The sequence below is a fragment of the Equus przewalskii genome, chromosome 23, assembly GCF_037783145.1.
Source record: "Equus przewalskii isolate Varuska chromosome 23, EquPr2, whole genome shotgun sequence".
Taxonomy (NCBI): Eukaryota; Metazoa; Chordata; class Mammalia; order Perissodactyla; family Equidae; genus Equus; species Equus przewalskii.
The window spans coordinates 3481749-3501826 of NC_091853.1; the positions used below are offsets into that span (position 1 = coordinate 3481749).

General features: G+C 35.0%; 1 protein-coding gene across 28 annotated transcripts in view; it reads left to right on the forward strand.

The window, feature by feature from the left end:
- The window catches only part of DCAF6 (DDB1 and CUL4 associated factor 6), a 146837-nt gene that overhangs the window by 8709 nt on the left and 118050 nt on the right, over positions 1–20078 (forward strand). For 27 of the 28 annotated variants that reach the window (XR_011532195.1, XR_011532194.1, XM_070591523.1 and 24 more), the window contains exons 2-3: positions 2598–2659; positions 13966–14058. Coding sequence is in view for 12 of the 28 variants with exons in the window: in XM_070591503.1 (XP_070447604.1) it covers positions 2598–2659; positions 13966–14058 (155 nt within the window). In the remaining 16 variants the exon portion in view is untranslated. Of the gene's footprint in view, positions 1–2597; positions 2660–13965; positions 14081–20078 lie in introns of all 28 variants that reach the window. The other variant, XM_070591520.1, reaches the window with a different exon arrangement.

A 20078-nucleotide genomic window follows, 5' to 3' on the forward strand; every position in this document is an offset into this window, starting at 1 on the left:
TTTAGGTACTAGTCCTTTGTCAGATATGAAGTTTCCAAAGTTTTCTCCCAGTCTATAGCTTGTCTTTTCATTCTCTTCACAGGGTCTTTTGCAGAGTAAAGGTTTTTAACTTTGGTGAAGTCTAATTTATCAATTTTTCCTTTTATGGATTATGCTTATGGTATTATGTCTGAGAACTCTTAACCTATCCCGTGTCCTGAAGATTGTTTCCTATGCTTTTTCCCTAAAGTTTTATAGTTTTAAATATTTTCATTTAAGTCCAGGGTCCATTTTGTGTTAGTTTTTGTATGAGGTGTGCAGTTTAGCTTGAAGTGGGGATTTTTATGCCTATGAATCTCCAGCACCAATTTCTTGAAAAGGCTGTATTTTTTCTGTTGAATTGCTTTTGCACCTTTATTAAAAATCAGTTGGGCGTATTTGTATGGATCTAGTTCTGTGTTCTCTATTTCTCTTTCATTGATCTGTGTGTTTATCCCTCTGTAAATACCACACTGTCTTGCTGATTGTAGCTATATGCATTGCCCTGTGGGAATTGGGACAAAGGGAACCCATGGGAACCTGAAGCTCATACTACTTGAGTGGTAAAATCCTTTGCCTCTGATTTAAGAGTCTGGTGTCTTCTGCCAGCATCCATGAAATGGTGGCAGGTAACTTCTTAGCCTACAAGTAGGCCAGACTCTTCATAGTTCTTGATAACAGGTGTGAGTTTGTTTTTATTTTAATTTGAGGGGGCTCAGTTTTTTTTACTTCCAGTTCTTATTTTATGATGGCTTTCACCTCCTATTTCTTGATGAAGTGCATTCAATTACTAAAAAGGTAGAGGAGGGGGGCTGGCCCCGTGGCCGAGTGGTTAAGTTCGCGCGCTCCGCTGCAGGCGGCCCAGTGTTTCGTCGGTTCGAATCCTGGGCGCGGACATGGCACTGCTCGTCAGACCACGCTGAGGCAGCATCCCACATGCCACAACTAGAGGAACCCACGACGAAGAATACACAACTATGTACCGGGGGGCTTTGGGGAGAAAAAGGAAAAAATAAAATCTTAAAAAAAAAAAAAAGGTAGAGCAGGTTTACGTGAGTCTGTTCTGGAAGCACATTTTATGGGATGTGTGGATGAAGCAATCATTTTGATCTCCAAAGTCATTATCATGTCTCAGTGCGTGTTTTTATGTACAAGATTCATATATAAGTGTTCTTGCTAGAAGAACTTTTGTCTCATGTCCCACTGCCATTTTCTCTAGACAGAAATGGCTCGAACTGTGTTTTCAAACCCAGATTTTAAAAATTTGGAGAAAGAAGTGTTTAGTACATTTTTTTAGCATTTTAATGAATTTCAGTTGCTGTTTTCTTGTTAATTTGAATACTTTATTTCTTAACTCTTAATTTGTAATTTGGCTCAAAGGAAAAGATTCAAAAAATTTTTTATTGGTTTACCATGGTTAGCATCTTTTTAAAACCAAAAATTAGACTTGAAAATTTAATATATAAAGTACAATCTAGTTGATGAAAATACTCAATTTCTGTATGTTGTTTTATTCAAATAAATTTAGGAACCATAGAACATTCCCCCCACGCAAAAAAGAAAAATTCTTCAACCCATATGTTCATCCTTTACCTAGCCATCTTACCAGTTATAAGCAAGGAGAAAGCAAGAAAGCAGTTTGGCTTTAAGAAGATCTTGATCTTTACGTTGAGTGGCAAGAAAACATAATAGAGAACTGTGTCTCTTGTGATGGTATACAGAGAGTATAGTCAAATATAATTTTGAGATCTCATCAGCATGATTACTTAGCTAATTATTGCTCTGCCAGATATTCATCTTCCTTTTATCACAGCTTTTGAATAAACATGAAGCTTTTTGGTTCATCTTTGGTAAAGATGATTCATTTCTTAAAGGGAAGCATATTTCTCTTTTTTGTGCAGTATTATAACTGTTCTGCTATTGATGGATATTTAGGCTGATTTTATTCTTTTGCTGCCACATTTCATCATTGTAAAATGAACTTTAACATATTTTAACATTTCTGAAATCGAGATCTGTTTAAAAGTAGGTGGTATCTTACAAAATACTGTTTGCCAACCTATTTAAAATGGAAAACCGTATGCCCCAGTTCCAGTCTTCTCTTATCTGCTTTCTCTGCTTTATTTTTCCATAGCACTTTCACCAAGTGACATTGTTTATTTTCTTTCAATAACCTCACTAGACGGGCAGGGATCTTTTTCTGTTTTGTTTTACTGCTGTATTCCTAGCTCCTAGAACACCACCTGGAATGAAGTGAGTACTCAATATATTTGTTGAATGAGTGGGTGAATGAAGGAAACATTTGAGTGTTTACTGTGGTCCAGACACTGTGCTAAGCCTTTTTTGTCCTTGAGTGACTTACTCCTCACAATAACCACATGAGGTGGGTGGGCATTCATGATAACAAGGGCTAAGGAGGAGGTTAATTTGCCCAGTTATCACTCAGCTTATAAATAGAGGAGTTGAAATTAGAGCTCGAATCGATCTCATGCCAGATCCTAGGATCTTAACTTCACTGTTAGACTTTTCTCAGCAATGAATTATATGATTTATTTAGTTCTTTCTTTCTTTTTAAACAGGAAGAAGAGAATTTATCCAAAGATTAAAACTTGAAGCAACTCTGAATGTGCATGATGGCTGTGTAAGTAATCATTAATTCTTAACTATGAAGGACTTTAATACTAGGTGTTCAAATGTTTGATGAAATGCCCCAATCGTCTCAGAAGAGATTGTGACTAACTATAATAAAATGGGAGAATAAAGTTTTACATTAAAACATAAAAATACATTTTAAGTGTATGGGAGATTTTTTAAAGTGCAGATTAGTTTTCTAATATTTTCAAAAGGCTTCCATCTCTTTCACTCTACTGATACTGCTTTTGTGAGGGTCACTGGTAATCTTCATATCGTCAGGTCTGGTGGTCACTTCTTAGAAACTTTAGACATTGGTTGAACTCATCTTCCTTTTTGAAATATATTTTCTCTTGATTTCTGCTAACACCATACTCTCTTGGTTTTCTTTCTCTGTCATTGACTCACTGCATTTTCTCTGTCTTCTTAGCCGGCTCCTCTATTTCTTGACCTTCAAATGTTGGATGTACCAAGACTCTGTCCTGACTCCTTTCACCCTCTTTTCTTCTCAGCTGGATAAGTGACCCTATCCAGTCCCATGGCTAAAAAAACATGACTTCCTCCTCTCCACTTCTTCCCAGAACTCCAGATTCATATACCCAACTCTGTACTTAACATTCCCAGTTGCATGTCTAATAGGCACCCCAAATTTAACAGGGCCAAACCATAGCCCTTTTTCATTTTTATTATGAAAATTTCAAACATGCTTTTCATATACTTATCAGCTGGATTTAGTAATTATCAAGATTTTGGCACATTTTCTTTTTCCATTTCATTTTTCTTTTTTTTCCTTGCTGAAATATTTTAAAGCAAATCCTAGATATATCGTTTCATCCCTCTGTGTAGCCTAGAAGCGATGGACATTTTCTTATGTAACCAAAATGTCATTATGTAATTTAACAAGATTGACTATATTTTTGGCATCTAATACACAGTTCATAGTCAGATTTTCCTCATTGTTTAAAAATGTCTTTTTATAGTTGTTGTAGCATCAAAATGGGATGCAGGCAAAGTCCGTGTCTTGGTTGCTGTGTCTCTTAAATCTTTGTTACTCTAGAGCAGTCTTCCCCTTTGTTGTCCCTGCCGTTGGTTTATTACAGAAACCGAGTCGGTCCTCCTATAGGATGTCCCACGTTCTAGGTATTGGTTTGTTTTCTTGTGGTGTCATTTAACACTTGTTTCTGTATTCTTTGTATTTCCTGTAAATGGAAGTTACTTCTAGAGATTTGCTTAGATTCAGATTCAACTTTTTGGGCAGGAATATTTACAGGTGATACTTTGTGCTTAATATTATATCACATAAAAAAGGCACACAGTGTTTCGTTGTCTTACTTTTAGTGATGGTAAGATTGATCATAGGATTCAGGTGGCTAAAACAAGTACTTGATTTTCTCCCCTGAATCTACAGCCTTCTTCATTTTAGTAAATAGCGTCATTGTTCATCCAGCTATTTAAGCTGAAAAATTTTAACTATCCTTGATCTCTCTTTCACTTAACTTCCACGTCTAATCTAGCCACAAATAAATTCTACCTCCAGAATATATCTGGAATCCATCTACGTCTATCTTTGTGCTACCACCTAATTTATTTTCTTCTCTTGCCTGGGTTACTGCAGTATCCTGTCACTTGATCTTCTTTATTCCACTGAGGTCTCCTAATTCTTCCACTAATTCATTCAAAATACAGATCCTAGATTATGCATATAAATCAGGTCATGTTGCTCCTTTCCTCATTTTTTCCCCTAGGAAGTAAGACTTATAATATGATTGACAAAGACAGAAGGGTTGAGAAACGTCTTTATCAAACAAGCCCTATGGTTTGAATTTGCTAGGCTGGAGAGTCAGTGGACAAGTAAGGGGTAGCAATTACTGAAAGTTACACTGTATTCGTTTATATTCATAAAGATATATTACTCCTGTTGCATTGGGATACCCTGTTTCATTACAGAAAGTTATCTCAACACTATACTTTTAAAGTGTTGTTTGTCTTTTTAAAGAAATTGAAATACTAAAACAAATAAAGAAAAACCTCTGGAGTGTAAGGCTAGGGAAATCTGATTCTAACAAACACCTCCTGATGTTGACCTAGGTGATCCATGGATTGTACTTTGGAAAACACTGCTGCAGCTGCTAATCGAAAATGTGAAACTAGAAAGATCGCGTGGAAAGAAATTACAAAGTGAAAAGAGGGGCTAGGCCCTAACTCTAGGGAATTAAGCATTTAAAACTTAAGCAAAGAGATAAAAGTGTCTATAGTCCTTTCCCCCAAATGGTTATCTTTTTCCTATCCACAATTACGGAATTATAATTATGCTGTAAATACAATTTAGGTATATATTATTTATTTTAAAACTTAGAATCATTTTTGGGGGTTGGGGGTCAAAATAACATATGCACATGGTTAAAAGGGAACATAACAAAAAGTAATAGATGTGTCCCGCCCTCCCCGTATTCCTTTCTTATTCTCCAAAAGCAACTTCTTTTAATCTTTTTTTATTTCAGCTCCTGTGGTGATTTTTTTCATGTCTCTACGTAATATTCTTATACTGATCTTTCTTCGTTGCCAACTTTGGACATTGTCAGTTGATTTTCTGCTGTAATAGAGGAGGATTTAAGTTATTTTTACAGCTCTCACTTTCTAAGATTTAGGCTTCTCAGAATTTTTGTTACTCTTCTCAGCCTCTCCACTGGTCATTTTAACTTTAAACAACATAGATGAACATCCTTTTGTTTTTCTGCCTTTATAGACAGCATCCCTTGAGTCGCCCTCTTTAAGAGACGTTTAATGCTTTCACCCTTCCTTCCACCTTCCTCTCTGTTTCACACCTCTGTGAGGTGTATATGCTTTTATGTTGTCAATGTTGGTTACATTTACCCTTTATTCTGTAGCCATTGTTATCTTTTGTAATTTGTCTATGTATTCTAAAAATCGAAATTCAGTATACAATGTTAATAAGTCTTATATGTATATGTACTTTTCTTAGTTTTTGTTAAACTCTTCAACTCTTTAGGGTGGGAAGAAATTTATGAATAAAATTAAGTAATATATCATCTGATCATGACACTTAGCTGCTCAAGACTCTCCAGGGAGTTTCCAGCTTAATTACGGTAAACCCAAAGGCCTGTTGCTTCTGAGCCCTGTATGATTTGGCACCTGCCTTCTTCTTCAGGTTCATCCCTCACTGTGTTCTCCGTGATACATATTTGTTCTAGTCGCAGTCATCTTTTTATTTTTCCTTCAATACACCACGTACACCTCTGCCTTACATATTTTATGCCTTCTACCTAGAACTCTTTCCCCACGTATCTCTGAAGCTTACCTCTCATTTCATTTATCTTTCTCCAGGTGTTTCCTATCAGAGCGTTCCCTGACCAGCCTAATTAAATAACTCCCCACCCCTGATCAGCATCTTTCTGTTTCTTTTGTTTTGTTTTTTCCATACTGCATATCACTGTCCAACATTATAATTATACAAACACACCTATTTATTTGTTCATAGTCTACACATCTGCCCCTCTCTGTCCCAGCACACTGGACCAAAAAAATATCTTGAGAAATTTATTCATCTAATGTCAAGAAGAGTGCCTAGCACATATGTGGTATTTATGATTCATTCGTTGAAGAGGCAAATTGTGTGTTACATCTTAGGTTTTTTTGTCTTTAAGAACCTAATTAGGGTCAAACATTTCTCCCTACCCACAGGAGAATTTTCTAGTGTTAATTTCAAATGAATCCTCCCATAAGGCACAGTTGCCTTTATGATATTCTCAAGTTTTTCAAGCTCTGGATTCTATATCTTCCCGTTTTTAAATTTACTTTCAGGTTTTACTGAGTATATTCTCAAATATTTTTCTTTTTCTTTTTTTTTTTTTTTTTGAGGAAGATTAACCCTGAGCTAACTACTGCCAATCTCCCTCTTTTTGCTGAGGAAGACTGGCCCTGAGCTAACATCCATGCCCATCTTCCTGCATTTTATACGTGGGACGCCTGTCACAGCATGGCTTTTGCCAAGCGGTGCCATGTCCGCGCCTGGGATCTGAACCGGCAAATGCTGGGCCACCGAGAAGCGGAATGTTCAAACTTGACCGCTGCGCCACCAGGCCAGCCCCTCAAATATTTTTCTAAGGATGAGTAGAAAGTAAACTTTTCTTACAAGCTTAAACATATCTTTTCTGCTATCACACTGTTTTTTGAAATATTTTGTTGTTATTTCTGTTTTGCATTTAATTTTTAAAATAGGTACTACTTTCTCATGGTACAAAAATAAATTATATAAAAAGCGTACATTGAGAAGTATGGCTCCCCCTACTGTTCTTGTTCCAATTCCTTTCTGTTCCCTAATGCACATAACCACTTGTTTTAGTTTCTGGGATATCCTTCTATTCTCTTTTTTCCATCCTTAATGGAAATATAATTTACAAATAACATTATGTAAGTTGAAATTGTACAGTGTGACAATTGTTACGCATACATTGTGAAATGATTACCCTGATAAGGTTAGTTAACGTATCCATCACCTCACATAATTACCATTTTGTTGTAGTGAGAACATTTGATTTACTATTTTAGTATCTTTCAGATACATGGTCTTGTTAACTGTAATCACCATGCTGTACATTAGATCCCCAGAACTTATTCATCATATAACTGGAAGTTTGCCCTTTTTTGTTTTTAATGCTTTTTATTTTGTTTTTGTTTTGTTTTTGCTGAGGAAGATTTGCTCTGAGCTAACATCTGCTGCTAGTCTTCCTCTGTTTTGTATGTGAGCCACCACCACAGCATGGCCACTGACAGATGAGTGATGTAGGGCCACACCTCAAACCAAACCTGGGCCGCTGAAGCAGATTATGCAGAATTTAACCACTAGGCCACTGGGACTGGCCCTGGAAGTTTGTACTTTTCAACAACATCTCATTTTCCCCACCCTCCAGCCTCTGGCAACCATTAATCTCCTCTCTGTTTCTATTAGTTGGGCATTTTTAAACTCCACATATAAGTGATAATCATACAGTATTTGTCATTCTCTGGCCCTCAGGATTCATCCATGTTGTTGCAAATGGCAAGATTTCCTTTTTCTTTTTAAATGGCTGAATAATATTCCGTTGCATATATACACACCACGTTTTCTTTATTCTTTCATCTATCACTGGATACTTAGGTTCTTTCCATGTTTTGACTATTGTGAATAGTGATGCAATGAACATGAGGGCACAGGTATCTCCTCAAGATAGTGATTTCATTTCCTTCAGATAAATACCCAGAAGTAGGCTTGCTGGATCACATGGTAGTTCTATTTTTAATTTTTTGGGGAACCTCCATACTGTTTTCCATAGTGGCTGCACCAATTTACATTTTTATCAATAGTGCATAAGGGTTTCCTTTTCTCCACATCCTCACCAGCAATTATTTCTTGTCTTTTTGATAATAGCCATTCTAATAGGTGTGAGATGATATCTCATTGTGGTTTTGATTTGCATTTCCCTCATGATTAGTGATGTTGAGCACCTTTTCATGTACTTTTTTGGCCATTTGTATATCTTCTTTACAAAAATGTCTATTCAGATCCTTTATCCGTTTTTTAATTGGATTATTTGGGTTTTTTTTGCAATTGACTTGTGTGAGTTTCTTATTTTGGATATTAACCCCTTATCAAATATATGGTTTGGATATATTTTCTCTCATTCTGTAGTTTACCTCTTTATTTTGATTGATTGTTTCTGAACATCAGTTGTTTCTGTTATTGTACAGAAGCTTTTGAGTTTGATGTAGTCCCACTTGTAGATTTTTGTTTTTGGTGTCCTTTCCAAAAAATCGTTGTCAGGGTCATGGTCAAGAGGCTTTTTACTATGTTTTCTTCTAGGTGTTTTATGGTTTCAGGCCTTATGTTTAAGTCTTTATTCCATTTTGAGTTAATTTTGTTTCTTTTGCATGTGAACATAACGTTTTTCCAACACCATTTATTGAAGAGATTATCCCTTCCCCATTGAGTATTCTTGGCTCTTTTGTTGTAAATTAATTGACCATATGTGCATGGGTTATTTTCTGGACTCTGTATTCTGTTCCGTTGGACTATATGTTTTTTTAATGCCAGTACCGTACTGTTTTGATTATCATAGCTTTTTAATGTAGTTTGAAATCAGGAAGTGTGATGCCTACAGGTTTATTTTTCTTTCTTGAGATTGCTTTGGCTGTTTGGAATCTTTTGTGGTTCCAAACAGATTTTAGGATTGTTTTTTCTATTTCTGTGAAAAATGCCTTTGGAATTTGATAGAGATTGCCTTGAATCCATAGATGGTTTTGGACAATAGGGATATTTTAATAATATTAACTCTTTTGATACGTGAACATGGCATGTCTTTCCATTTATTTGTGTCTTTTTCAATGTCTGTTTATCAATGTTGTGTAGATTTCAGTGTATGGATCTTTCACCTCCTTGGTTAAATTTATTCCCAAGTATTTTATTGTTTTTGATGCTGTTATAAATGGGATTGTTTCTTTTTCAGATAGTTCATTAGTGTATAGAAATGCAACTGATTTTTGTGTGTTGATTTTACATCTTGAGACTACTGAATTTGTTTATTAATGCTAACAGTTTTTTGGTGGACTCTTCAGGATTTTCTGTGTATAAGATCATGTCAACTGCAAACGGAGACAATTTTACTTAGTCATTTCCTGTTAGGTTGCCTTTTATTTCTTTTCTTTGTGTAATTGTTCTGGCTAGGACTTTCAGTACTGTGTTGAAGTAAAGTGATGAAAGTGGGCACGCTTGTCTTGTTTCTAATCTTAGAAGAAAAGCTTTCAACCTTTACTGTTGACTATGATGTTGGCTGTGGGCTTGTCATATATGGCCTTTATTATGTTGAGGTATGTTCTTTCTATACCTAATCTGTGGAGAATTTTTATCATGAAAGATGTTGAATTTTGTCAGATGCTTTTTCTACTTCTATTCAGATGATTTTTATCCTTCATTCCATTAATGTGGTGTATCAGATTTATTGATTTGTGTATATTGAACCATCTTTGCATCCCAGGGATAAATTGCACTTGATTATGGTGTCTGATCCTTTTAATGTGCTGTTGAATTTGATTTGCTAGTATTTTGTTTAGAATTTTTGCATCTGTGTTCATCAGGAATATTGGCCTGTAGTTTTCTTTTCTTCTAGTGTCCTTATCTGTCTTTGGTATCAGGGTAACGGTGGCCTCAGAAAATGAAGTTGGGAGTGTTCCCTCCTGTTTAATTTTTTGGAATTCTTTACATTTAGTAAATGTTTGGTAAACATTTAAAGCCTGTGAAGCCATCTGGTCCTGAGGTTTTTTTTGGTTGGGAGTTTTTTGATTCCTGATTCAATCTCCTTACTCATTATTGGTCTGTTCTGATTTTCGAATTTTTCAAGATTCAGTTTTAGTAGGTTGTATGTTTCTAGGAATTTATCCATTTCTTATAGGTTGTCTAATTTGTTGGCGTATAATTGTTTACAGTAGTCTCTCATGATCCTTTGTATTTCTGTGGTATCAGTTATAACGTCTTCTCTTTCGTTTGCAATTTTATTTGAGCCTTCTTTTTTTTTCTTGGTTAGTGTAGCTGAAGATTTGTCAGTTTTTTTGTTTATCTTTTCAAAAAACCAGCTCTTAGTTTCATTGACCTTTTCTATTGTTTTCTATCCTCTATTTCATTTATTTCTGCTTTGATCTTTGTTATCTCTTTCCTTCTGCTAACTTTATGCTTAGTTTATTTTTCTTTTCCTAGTTCTTTGATGTGTAAAGTTAGGTTATTTATTTGAGACCCTTCATTTTTCTTAATGTAGGCATTTATTGCCATAAACTTCCCACTTAAAACTGCTGTTGTTGCATCCCATATGTTTTGTTTCCATTTTTCCTTGTCTCAAGATATTTTTTGATTTCTCCTTTGACCCATTGGCTGTCCAGAATTGTGTTATTTAATTTCCACATATTGATGAAATTTCCAGTTTTTCTCCTGTTATGATTTCTAATTTCATACCATTGTGGTCAGAAAAGATATTTGGTATGATTTAATTCTTTTGAAATTTGCTGGTACTTGTTTTGTGATCTAACAGGATTTATCTTGGAGGATGTTTTGTGTGCATTTGGGAAGAATGTCTGTTCTGTTTTTGTTGGTTGGAATGTTCTGTATGTGTCTGTTATATCCATTTGATCCAAAGTGTAGTTCAAATCTAATGTTTCTTGTTGATTTTCTGTTTGTATGATTTATCCATTGTTGAAAATGGAATTCTGAAGTTTGCTACTATTCTATTGTCTCTTTTTCCCTTCAGATCTGATGTGGTCATTCTTTTTAATTCTAGACATTCTAATAGATATCTAGTGATATCACATTGTGGTTTTAATTCCCTGCCATATCTATTTTTATATATTCATCTGTATCCCACAAACTTCCTAAGCTCACTTGTTAGTTCCACTACTTTTATTTTAAGATTCTGTAGGATGTTCTACAAAAACAATCGTGTCGTATGAGAATTAAGATAGTTTTACCTTTTTTCCTGTCTGTACTCCTTTTATTTATTTTTTTTCTTGCCTTATTGCACTGTCTAGTACTCTAGTACAGTGTTGAATACAAGTGGTGAGAGCAGACGTCCATATTTTGTTCTGGTCTTAGAAAGCATCTAGTCTTTGATTATTAAGTATGATGGTAGCTTTGGGCTTTTCATAGGTCCTCATTAAATCAGATTGAAAAAGTTTCTACTTTGCTGAGAGCTGTTACTGGAAATTGTTGCTGGATTTTGTCAACTGTCTTTTCTGCATTTATTGTGATGATCATATGGATTTTATTTTTTAGTTTAATAGCATGAATTACATTGATTAATATTTGAGTGTTAAACCATTCTCATATTCCAGAGAAAAATCCTATTTTTTTGTGGTGTATTATCTATTTTTCTATATTGTTCAATTTGCTAAAGTTTTGCTTTAGAATTTTTCCATGTATATTAAGGATATTGGTCCATAGTTTTCTTGTACCAATGAATTGGGAAGCGTATTGTGTTCTTTAATTTTCTGCAAGGATAGGTATATAAAATTCTGATTTTAAAAAAATATTTGGCAGAATTCACCAGTGACACCATGTGGGCCTGGAGTTTTCGTAGTGGAAAATTGTAACTATAGTTCTTTAATAAAAATAGACTCTGTCTTGAGTGCATTTTGTTTACTATGTGTGTTTCAAAGATTTTTTCAGTTTCATCCAAATTGTTGAATTTGTTGACATAAGGTTGTCCATAATATTCCCTTATATGTTTAAATATTTGTAGACTGTATAGTTAGTGATGTCACCTCTCTCATTCCTGATATTGGTAATATGTCCCCCTGCCCCTTTTTTTTCTTGATTAGTTCTGGCTAGAGTTTCATTAATTTTATGTGTCTTCTCAAAGACCCAGCTTCTGGTTTCATTACTTTTCTCTGTTTTGTTTTCTGTTTCATTGATTTCTGCTCTGATATTCATTATTTACAGTCTCCTGCTGACTTTGGGTTTCATTTGCTGTTCTTTTTATCATTTTTTGAGTGGAAGCTGAGGTCATTGATACAAGATCTTTGTGTTTTCTAATATGTGTTTTGGTGTTATAAATTTCCTTCTAAGTACCGCGTTAGCTGCAGCCCATATATTGAGATATGTTGTATTTTTATTTTCATTCAATTCAAAATGCTTTCTAATTTGTTTTGCAGTTTCTTCTTTGACCATCTGTTGTTTCATATTTTCCAAACATTTCTTTGTGTTAATGATTTCTAATTTATTTCCAATTTGGTCAGAGAACATACTTTCTATGACTTGAAGTCTTTTAAATATATTGAGATTTGTTTTATGGCCCATAAGTAAATATTGTCTATATTGAGAAATATTTCTTGAGTACTTAAAACTAGTGTGTATCCTGCTGTTTTTTTAGTTGTTTCAGATGTGATAGTACATCTGGTCCATGTTGCGCCATCTTGACTGAAAGTTGAAGTCTAATTGTTTATTTTTAATTTAGATTCAGTTCACATACCATAAAATTCACCTATTTTAAGTGTGCAATTCAGTGGCTTTTTAGTATATTTGTAAAGCTGTAAAGCCATCACCACTATCTAATTCCAGCATATTTTTGCTATCTGAAAAAAAAGTCCATATGACTTATCATTCACTCCCATTCCCCCTCCACCTAGCCATTGGCAGGCACTAATCTACTTTCTGTCTCTATATAGATTTGCCTTTTCTGGATTTCACGTATAAATGGAATCATACAATATGTGGCTTTTTATGTCTGACTTCTTTCACTCAGTGTAATGTTTTCCAGGTGTGTTGATGTTGCAGTATGCATCATTATTTCATCTTATGGCTGAATAATATTTCATTGTACAGATGTTTTATTATGAGCAAATGGGCAGTCACATTTTGTTTATCCATTCATTAGTTGATAAATATTTGGGTTTCTTTCTCTTTTGGCTATTATGATTAATGCAGCTATGGATTTTTGTGTACAATTTTTGTGTGTCATATGTTTTCAGTTCTCTTGGGTGTATACCTTGCTGTGCAGTTGCTGAGTCGTAGCATAACTGTTTCAGTTTTTGAGGTACTTCCAACTGTTTTCCAAATAGCTGTACTATTTTCCATTCCTACCAGCAATGTCTAAGCGTTCCAATTTCTTGATATCCTTGCTAGCTCTTGTTATTTTCTGGGTGTTTTGGTGTGTCTGTTTAAGTTATTATAGCCATCCTAATGTGTGTGAAGTGGTAATTCATTGTGGTTTTAGTTTTCATGAAGATTTATACTTACATTTCCTTCTAAGAGTTTTATAGTTTTGACTCTTACACATACATTTTGTTGCCTTATATATCCGGTTGTCCGGGCACCATTTACTGAAAAGACTGTTCTTTCTCCATTGAATGGTATTGGACCCCATGTCAAAAATTACTTGACCATAAATGTAAGGGTTTACTTCTGGACTCTCAGTTCCACTTGGTTGATTTATGTGTCTGTGATCATGACAGTACCACACAGCCTTGATTACTGTAGCTCTGTAGTAGATTTTTCTAATTCCTTTTTAGGTGACCTGATGTTGTGTCTCTGGATATAAAATGAATTAATTAAAATAAATTTAAACAGTAAAACTTAAGAAAGACATTTCATTGTGAATATACAGAGTTGTTGTGTTTACTAAATGGCTGTCAGTATGTGTTTTCAGTAAGTTGGTAAATACTGTTTACCGTAGACATAACCTCATTAGTGATATAAATTTTGAACTATCAATTAAGTGAAAGATGGAGTACTTGTTTTTATGTCCAGTTTGCTTAAATTTCTTTTTTGCTTTCTTTTAGGTTAATACAATCTGTTGGAATGAGACTGGAGAATATATTTTATCTGGCTCAGATGACACCAAGTTAGTAATTAGTAATCCTTACAGCAGAAAGGTAAAGTGGTTAAAAAAACAATGTATAATTTAGTGAGAGAAAAAAATCAGGAAGTTCGAAATCAAGAAATTGTACATAATCGTGGAATGGCCATTTGTAACAGAATATCCTTGTAATTTTGCTGGAGTTTGTTTTATAGTGTGGAGGTTATTACATGCACGTCCTTTAATTTCCGTAGGAGAATGTTAGATTTCACTTAGCCTTTTAACTCTAGAAAATTTAAATATACTTCATTTTATCCATGTGGATAAAATTGCCAAAAGTGGCATTATTTCAACCACTCTTTAGGGGGAAAAGATGGTGTGATTTTTTTTTTCTTTTATGCTATTCTACAGAATCTGATCTTCAGCCAAGCAGTTTAAGAAACTGGATTTTATCAGTTGACAAACAGTGGTTGGGTTCTAGTGAAATCCTTCATGACATCCAATTCAATAACCTGAAATATCATATTGGGTTTTAATTAGGATTATCTTCTGATTTTTATTGGCTGTTTTCTGACTTTATATACAGTCATGCACTGTATAACGACATTTCAGTCAACAACAGACTGCATATACAATGGTAGTCTCATAAGATTAGTACCATATAGCCTAGGTGTATAATAGGCTACACCATCTAGGTTTGTGTAAGTGCACTCTGTGATGTTTGCATAGTAACAGAATCACCTAATGATGCATTTTGCAAAACTCATGCCCATTGTGAAGTGATGCATGGCTGTATAGAGGAAGTATACGACTATTTTCCTATCAGTGAGAACGTGGTAGATGTGGCGACCAGAAGTCCTCTTTAGTGTTGGCAATCTTACAGAATAAATTGTTCCTGTATTTCTTATTTTTCCACATTTAAAGAGTTAAGATATTTAAATAAATGTTTGTGATCCTTCAGCCTTGAAAAGAGGTTTATGTTGAGGCTATCCTTGATTAAAAGAGAGGTCATAATTTTATTTCAGAGGTAGCTTTACTTAATTGTCTTGACTTAGCAGAGGGAAACTTGGTGTTTTTGAATCCTGCCTGTCTTAGGTCTGCAATTACTAGGACAGTCTTTTTCTTACAATAGAGAAAATTTCCTGGAATAATGTATACATGGAATGCTTTCTGATTATCACTATCAGAATTTTAACACTTATAGTAGTATACAAAGCACTCATCTGGATACCAGTGGAGTACTTGTTTTTGAAAGGATGCAGAGCTTCACTCTTTTTTTCTTTTTCCTAGATTGTGGTAAAATACATATAAAATAAAATTAACCATTTTTAAGGATTCAGTTCAGTGACATTAAGTCATTCACATTGTTGTGATATCATCACCACCATCCGGCTACAAAACTCTTTTCATCTTGCAAAACTGAACCCTGTACCCATTAAACCTGTTCCTATTAAACAATAACTCCTCATTCTTCCTTTCCCCCAGCCTCTGACAACCACCATTCTACTTTCTGTCTCTATGAATTTGGCTACTCTAGGTACCTCATACAAGTGTTTATACGGTATTTGTCTTTTTGTGACTGGCTTATTTCACTTAGTATAATGTCCTCAAGGTTCATCCATGGTGCAGCATGTGTCAAGATTTCCATTCTTTTTAAGACTGAATAATGTTCCATTGTATGTATATACCACATTTTGTTTAGCCACTCATCTATCAGTGGATGCTTGGGTTTCTTCTACCTTTTGGCTATTGTGAATAATGCTGCTATGAACTTAGGTGTACAAGTATCTCTAGAAGTCCCTGCTTTGAGTTATTTTGTAATATACCCAATGGAATAATTTTTTAAAATCTTATTTCTCCTTTATTTGCTTATTTTTAAAAAAATGAAATTCACGGTTTCCAATAGAATCTGTAGATTTGAAAAGTGATTACTCTTCCTCATTTCCAGTTTGAGACATGATTAATTAGATAATACTTTTAAAGATTTTAAGTATAATAAGACTTTATCTTTTTCACATAGTGGTTTTACTAGATCCAAATTTGCTGTCATAGAGGAATATTTTTTTATTTTAAAACACTGATGATTCATTACGTAGGAAATAAAATTTTTGATCTTGAGTCAAATGTTACCTGTTCTTATTGTTTGTCCCTGTTTTTATTTTTTATTTTTTAGCTAAGGAAGATTAGCCCTGAGCTAACATCTGTGCCAGTCTTCCTCTATTTTGTATGTGGGAGGCTTCCACAGCATAGCTGAGGAGTGGTGTAGGTCTGCACGTGGGATCCGAACCTGCAAATCTGGGCCACTGAAGCAGAGCACATTGAACTTAATCACTATGTCACTGGGCCAGCCCCTTGATTCTATTTTTAGATCCTGGGAGTTCATGGGAAGATTAATTTATTGCAAATGAAAGTTTTGAAACACTTTTTTAAAAGTAGATTTAAGAGATCAGAGGTGTTCTTTATTAATGGTGTCATATCTTAATTATATATATATCATAGATTTCAAATATATAAAAAAGAGAAGTTTCTTTTTCTGAAAGTTACAGGCTAATTTATTTGGACCAGTTCTCCCACTGAAAACAACTAAAAATTGCTTGATTTAAATACTTTAAAGATTGTCTTAGGGGCTGGCCTGGTGGCGTAGTGGTTACGTTCACGCACTCTGCTTCAGTGGCCCAGGGTTCTCAGGTTCGCATCCCAGGCACAGACCTACACCACTCATCAAGCCATGCTCTAGCAGTGTCCTGCATGCAAAGTAGAGGAGGACTGGCACAGATGTTAGCTCAGGGACAGTCTTGCTCAAGCAAAAAGAGGAAGATGGGCAACTGATGTTAGCTCAGGGCCAATCTTCCTCACACACACACACACAAAGTCCTGAAAGTAACAAATAACTGCCTTGATAGTAGGAGATTATCAGTCCAAAATGGAAGGGAAAAGGTGAATCCAAAGAAGAGAGCATGGAAGCCACTCTGCCCTGAAATTATTTGTCAATCCAAGCATATATAAACTTTAGTTTTGATGGCTTTGAAGGTCAAGGTAGGCAGAAACAAATCTCAGGACCAAATCAGGTGTGGATTCCAATAAGAGACTTTGCACAATATGCTGGGACCCCTCCCCCCCCCCCAAAGGGCCACCTCCTCAGTGTATAGATGAAACAGAAGCAACTTTGCTCTCAGCTACCCTTGAGGCATCTCCTGTAAAAGAAATCCTGAGTCTATAGTGTATGCAAAATTTTTCTTGATTTGGCCTCAGCCAGTTACTTATAGTTTCAGAACACAAATGTTTTTCTTTACTGTCTGCTTTTGTTTGTACTCTTTTCTCTTTGTGGGATGTTCTGCTTTCCCATGCATCTCCCGCTTTCCCATGCATCTCCCAACTCCCTGGCAAATTTAAATTCATGCTTTAAGTCTCAGCTCTTACTGTGGTGTATCTCTAGCTTCCCTAGGCAAATGCAGGCACTCCTTGCTCTATATTCTCATTGCACTTTGTGGATAACTCGATTATTAGATTGAATTATGTTTATTTGCATGTTGCTTATCATTAGACTGTAACTTCTTTGGGACTGTGACACTTGCTTTTGCCTTTTTGTTTCCTCAACGCTTTGTATATTACCTGGCATGAAGTAGGCGCCCAATAAGTATTAGTAAAAGAAAGGCAAGAAATTTCTGTATTCAGTGCCTTATACTGTCTAAAGGTCAGGTTTAGAGGGGGATGATTTTTACCAAGAGATTGAAAAACCAGTGTCTTCTATCTAGATACTCTTGGACCAAACTCAGAGTTTTGGAAGTGTTGTATTATGACATGATGAAGGAGGAAAGAGAAACCTGTTTAGCCAGCTAGATTACCCAGAGTAACCTGATGATCAGCAAAGTGGTAGACGTTACAACTAGTTCACTTTCCCATTTATTACTCATTGCAGTTATCAGTATCGTTTTCATTTCAGATTGAGTTACTCTGCCAACTTCTAACTCTCTAGGGCATTATTCTTAGATGTTTTCTGAATAAGTATTATAATATAGTGATCCAGGGAAAGCACAAATAAGAAAATAAATCCAGCTATTAAACATTGTGACTGTTTGCAAGTGCACATGATTTTTTTTAACAACCTTATTGCTGTTTTACCTCTAGTAGCATGCATTCCTGTGTTGGTTATATAGATTCATTTTCAACAATTAAAAACAAACTCCAGCCTTTGTTGACATTACTAACTGTATACACATCAGTATTTGTTCTTCCAACAATAATCTATTAATAAATTTGGGAGAGAGTGGTACAAAATGGAGTTAACATAGTGGGCAGGGGGTCAGGTAGGCTATAATAAGGAGTTATTTTACTGTAATCAAAATATACAGTCATGGAATGTTTTAACCATGCAAGTGATGCAATTTGCATTGCTAAAAGATAGCTCAGGCTACTCTTTGGAGAGGAGAGTTTCAGTAACATCAGAAGTAGGCCATTGAAATAATCCAGGTGAGAAAGGATGAAAGTTTAGACAAAGGTAGTGGCATTGAAGAAGGTGAGAAGTAATTTGGAATGTATTCTGGGCATGGATTTACTGGTGGGTTTTTATATAATGGATGAGGGAAAGAGAAATGAAGGATGATTTCTTAGTTTTTGGCTTGATCAACTGTGTGGGTGGATATAGGTGCCATTGAGGTGGAGAACACTGATGGGAGTGAGTTTGGAAAGGGACATCTTAAGTCAAGAGATTCATTCAAGAGGAAAAGACTTTAATTTTTTATTCGCTAAATCTTGGTTTAATAAATCTTTTTCAGATTTATTAGTGGTATATGATAGGTTCCTGCTTTTGTTTTTGAAGCTATGCATAAACCTGTTAAATGGAGATAAAAATCACAGATTATTAAGAATAACGTCTGCTAAATGTGACTGACTCAAAGCCAAAGGCCTATCCGACTAAGAAACTAATCAACATGCTCTGTGTAGTGACTTCCTTGATAACCCATGCTAAAATATCTGACAGTTCAAGGCCATGATATCTATCTTGTTTAAAGGTTTTACATTAATTCTTTTCAGTGTTATTTCTTGTACCTTAATTTGCCAGATCTTAATGTCTTACACTTGGAGAGAGGAATGAAAGATTTTAAAACGTTTAACAATTTATATTTTTAACAATTTTTATTTTTATTTTATTTTAAAACAAAGACAAATTTTATTCTCCATTGACTTCGGTTGATATAGGTGCAAAGACCCTCCCCGTTTTTTATTTGTCCCTGATTATCTGTGCATTAATAAGACTTAGAGTGGTCTTCAGCAAATCCTTATTTTGGCCATAACCCTGTAACGCAGGTTTTAAATAAAATGAGGTAGCTTAACGTACTTAAAGTGGTCAGGGTAAATAGTTGCTAATGTTTATGCCAGATTTATTTTCTGATTTGGTGTAGTACTCTCAGCTATGAATTTGGCAGTTAGTGTTAAACAGTAAGTACTTAAACCCAAAATAAAGTTGAAATATAATTTCCTAATTTTGTTTTCAAATTTAAACTTTGCTTTAAAATTTGAAAAAATAATACAATGAACATCCACTAATAGATTTTTTTTTAAGAAAAGCGTTTTGAGAGTAAGTTGGAGGCATCGTGCACTTCATTCATAAATACTTCGGCACATATCTTCTAAGAACAAGAACATTATCCTACATAACTATAATGCAGTTATCACGCTCAAGATATGTAATACTGACTATACAGTTGGTTCTCATTCTTGCAGATTACATATTTGCAAATTTACCTCCTCACTAAAATTTATATGTAACCCCCAAATCAGTACTTCAGTGCTTTCGTCGTCATTCATGGGCATGCACATGTGCAGAGTGGCAAAAACTTTGAGTTGCCCACCCCACATCGACACCCAGGTTCCCAGCTGAAATCAAACAAGGGGACATCCTGCCTTCTTGTTTCAGCTCTCATACTGTAAACATACTATATCCTTTTTGTGATATATTTAGTGTCACGTTTTTTGCATCTTTGTGATTTTTGTTGGTGATTTTGCTGTTTAAAATGGCTCCCCGTCGTTGTGGTGAAATACTGTTTCTGTGTACAAGAAGGCTGTGATGTGCCTTAGGAAGACAATGTCTGAGAT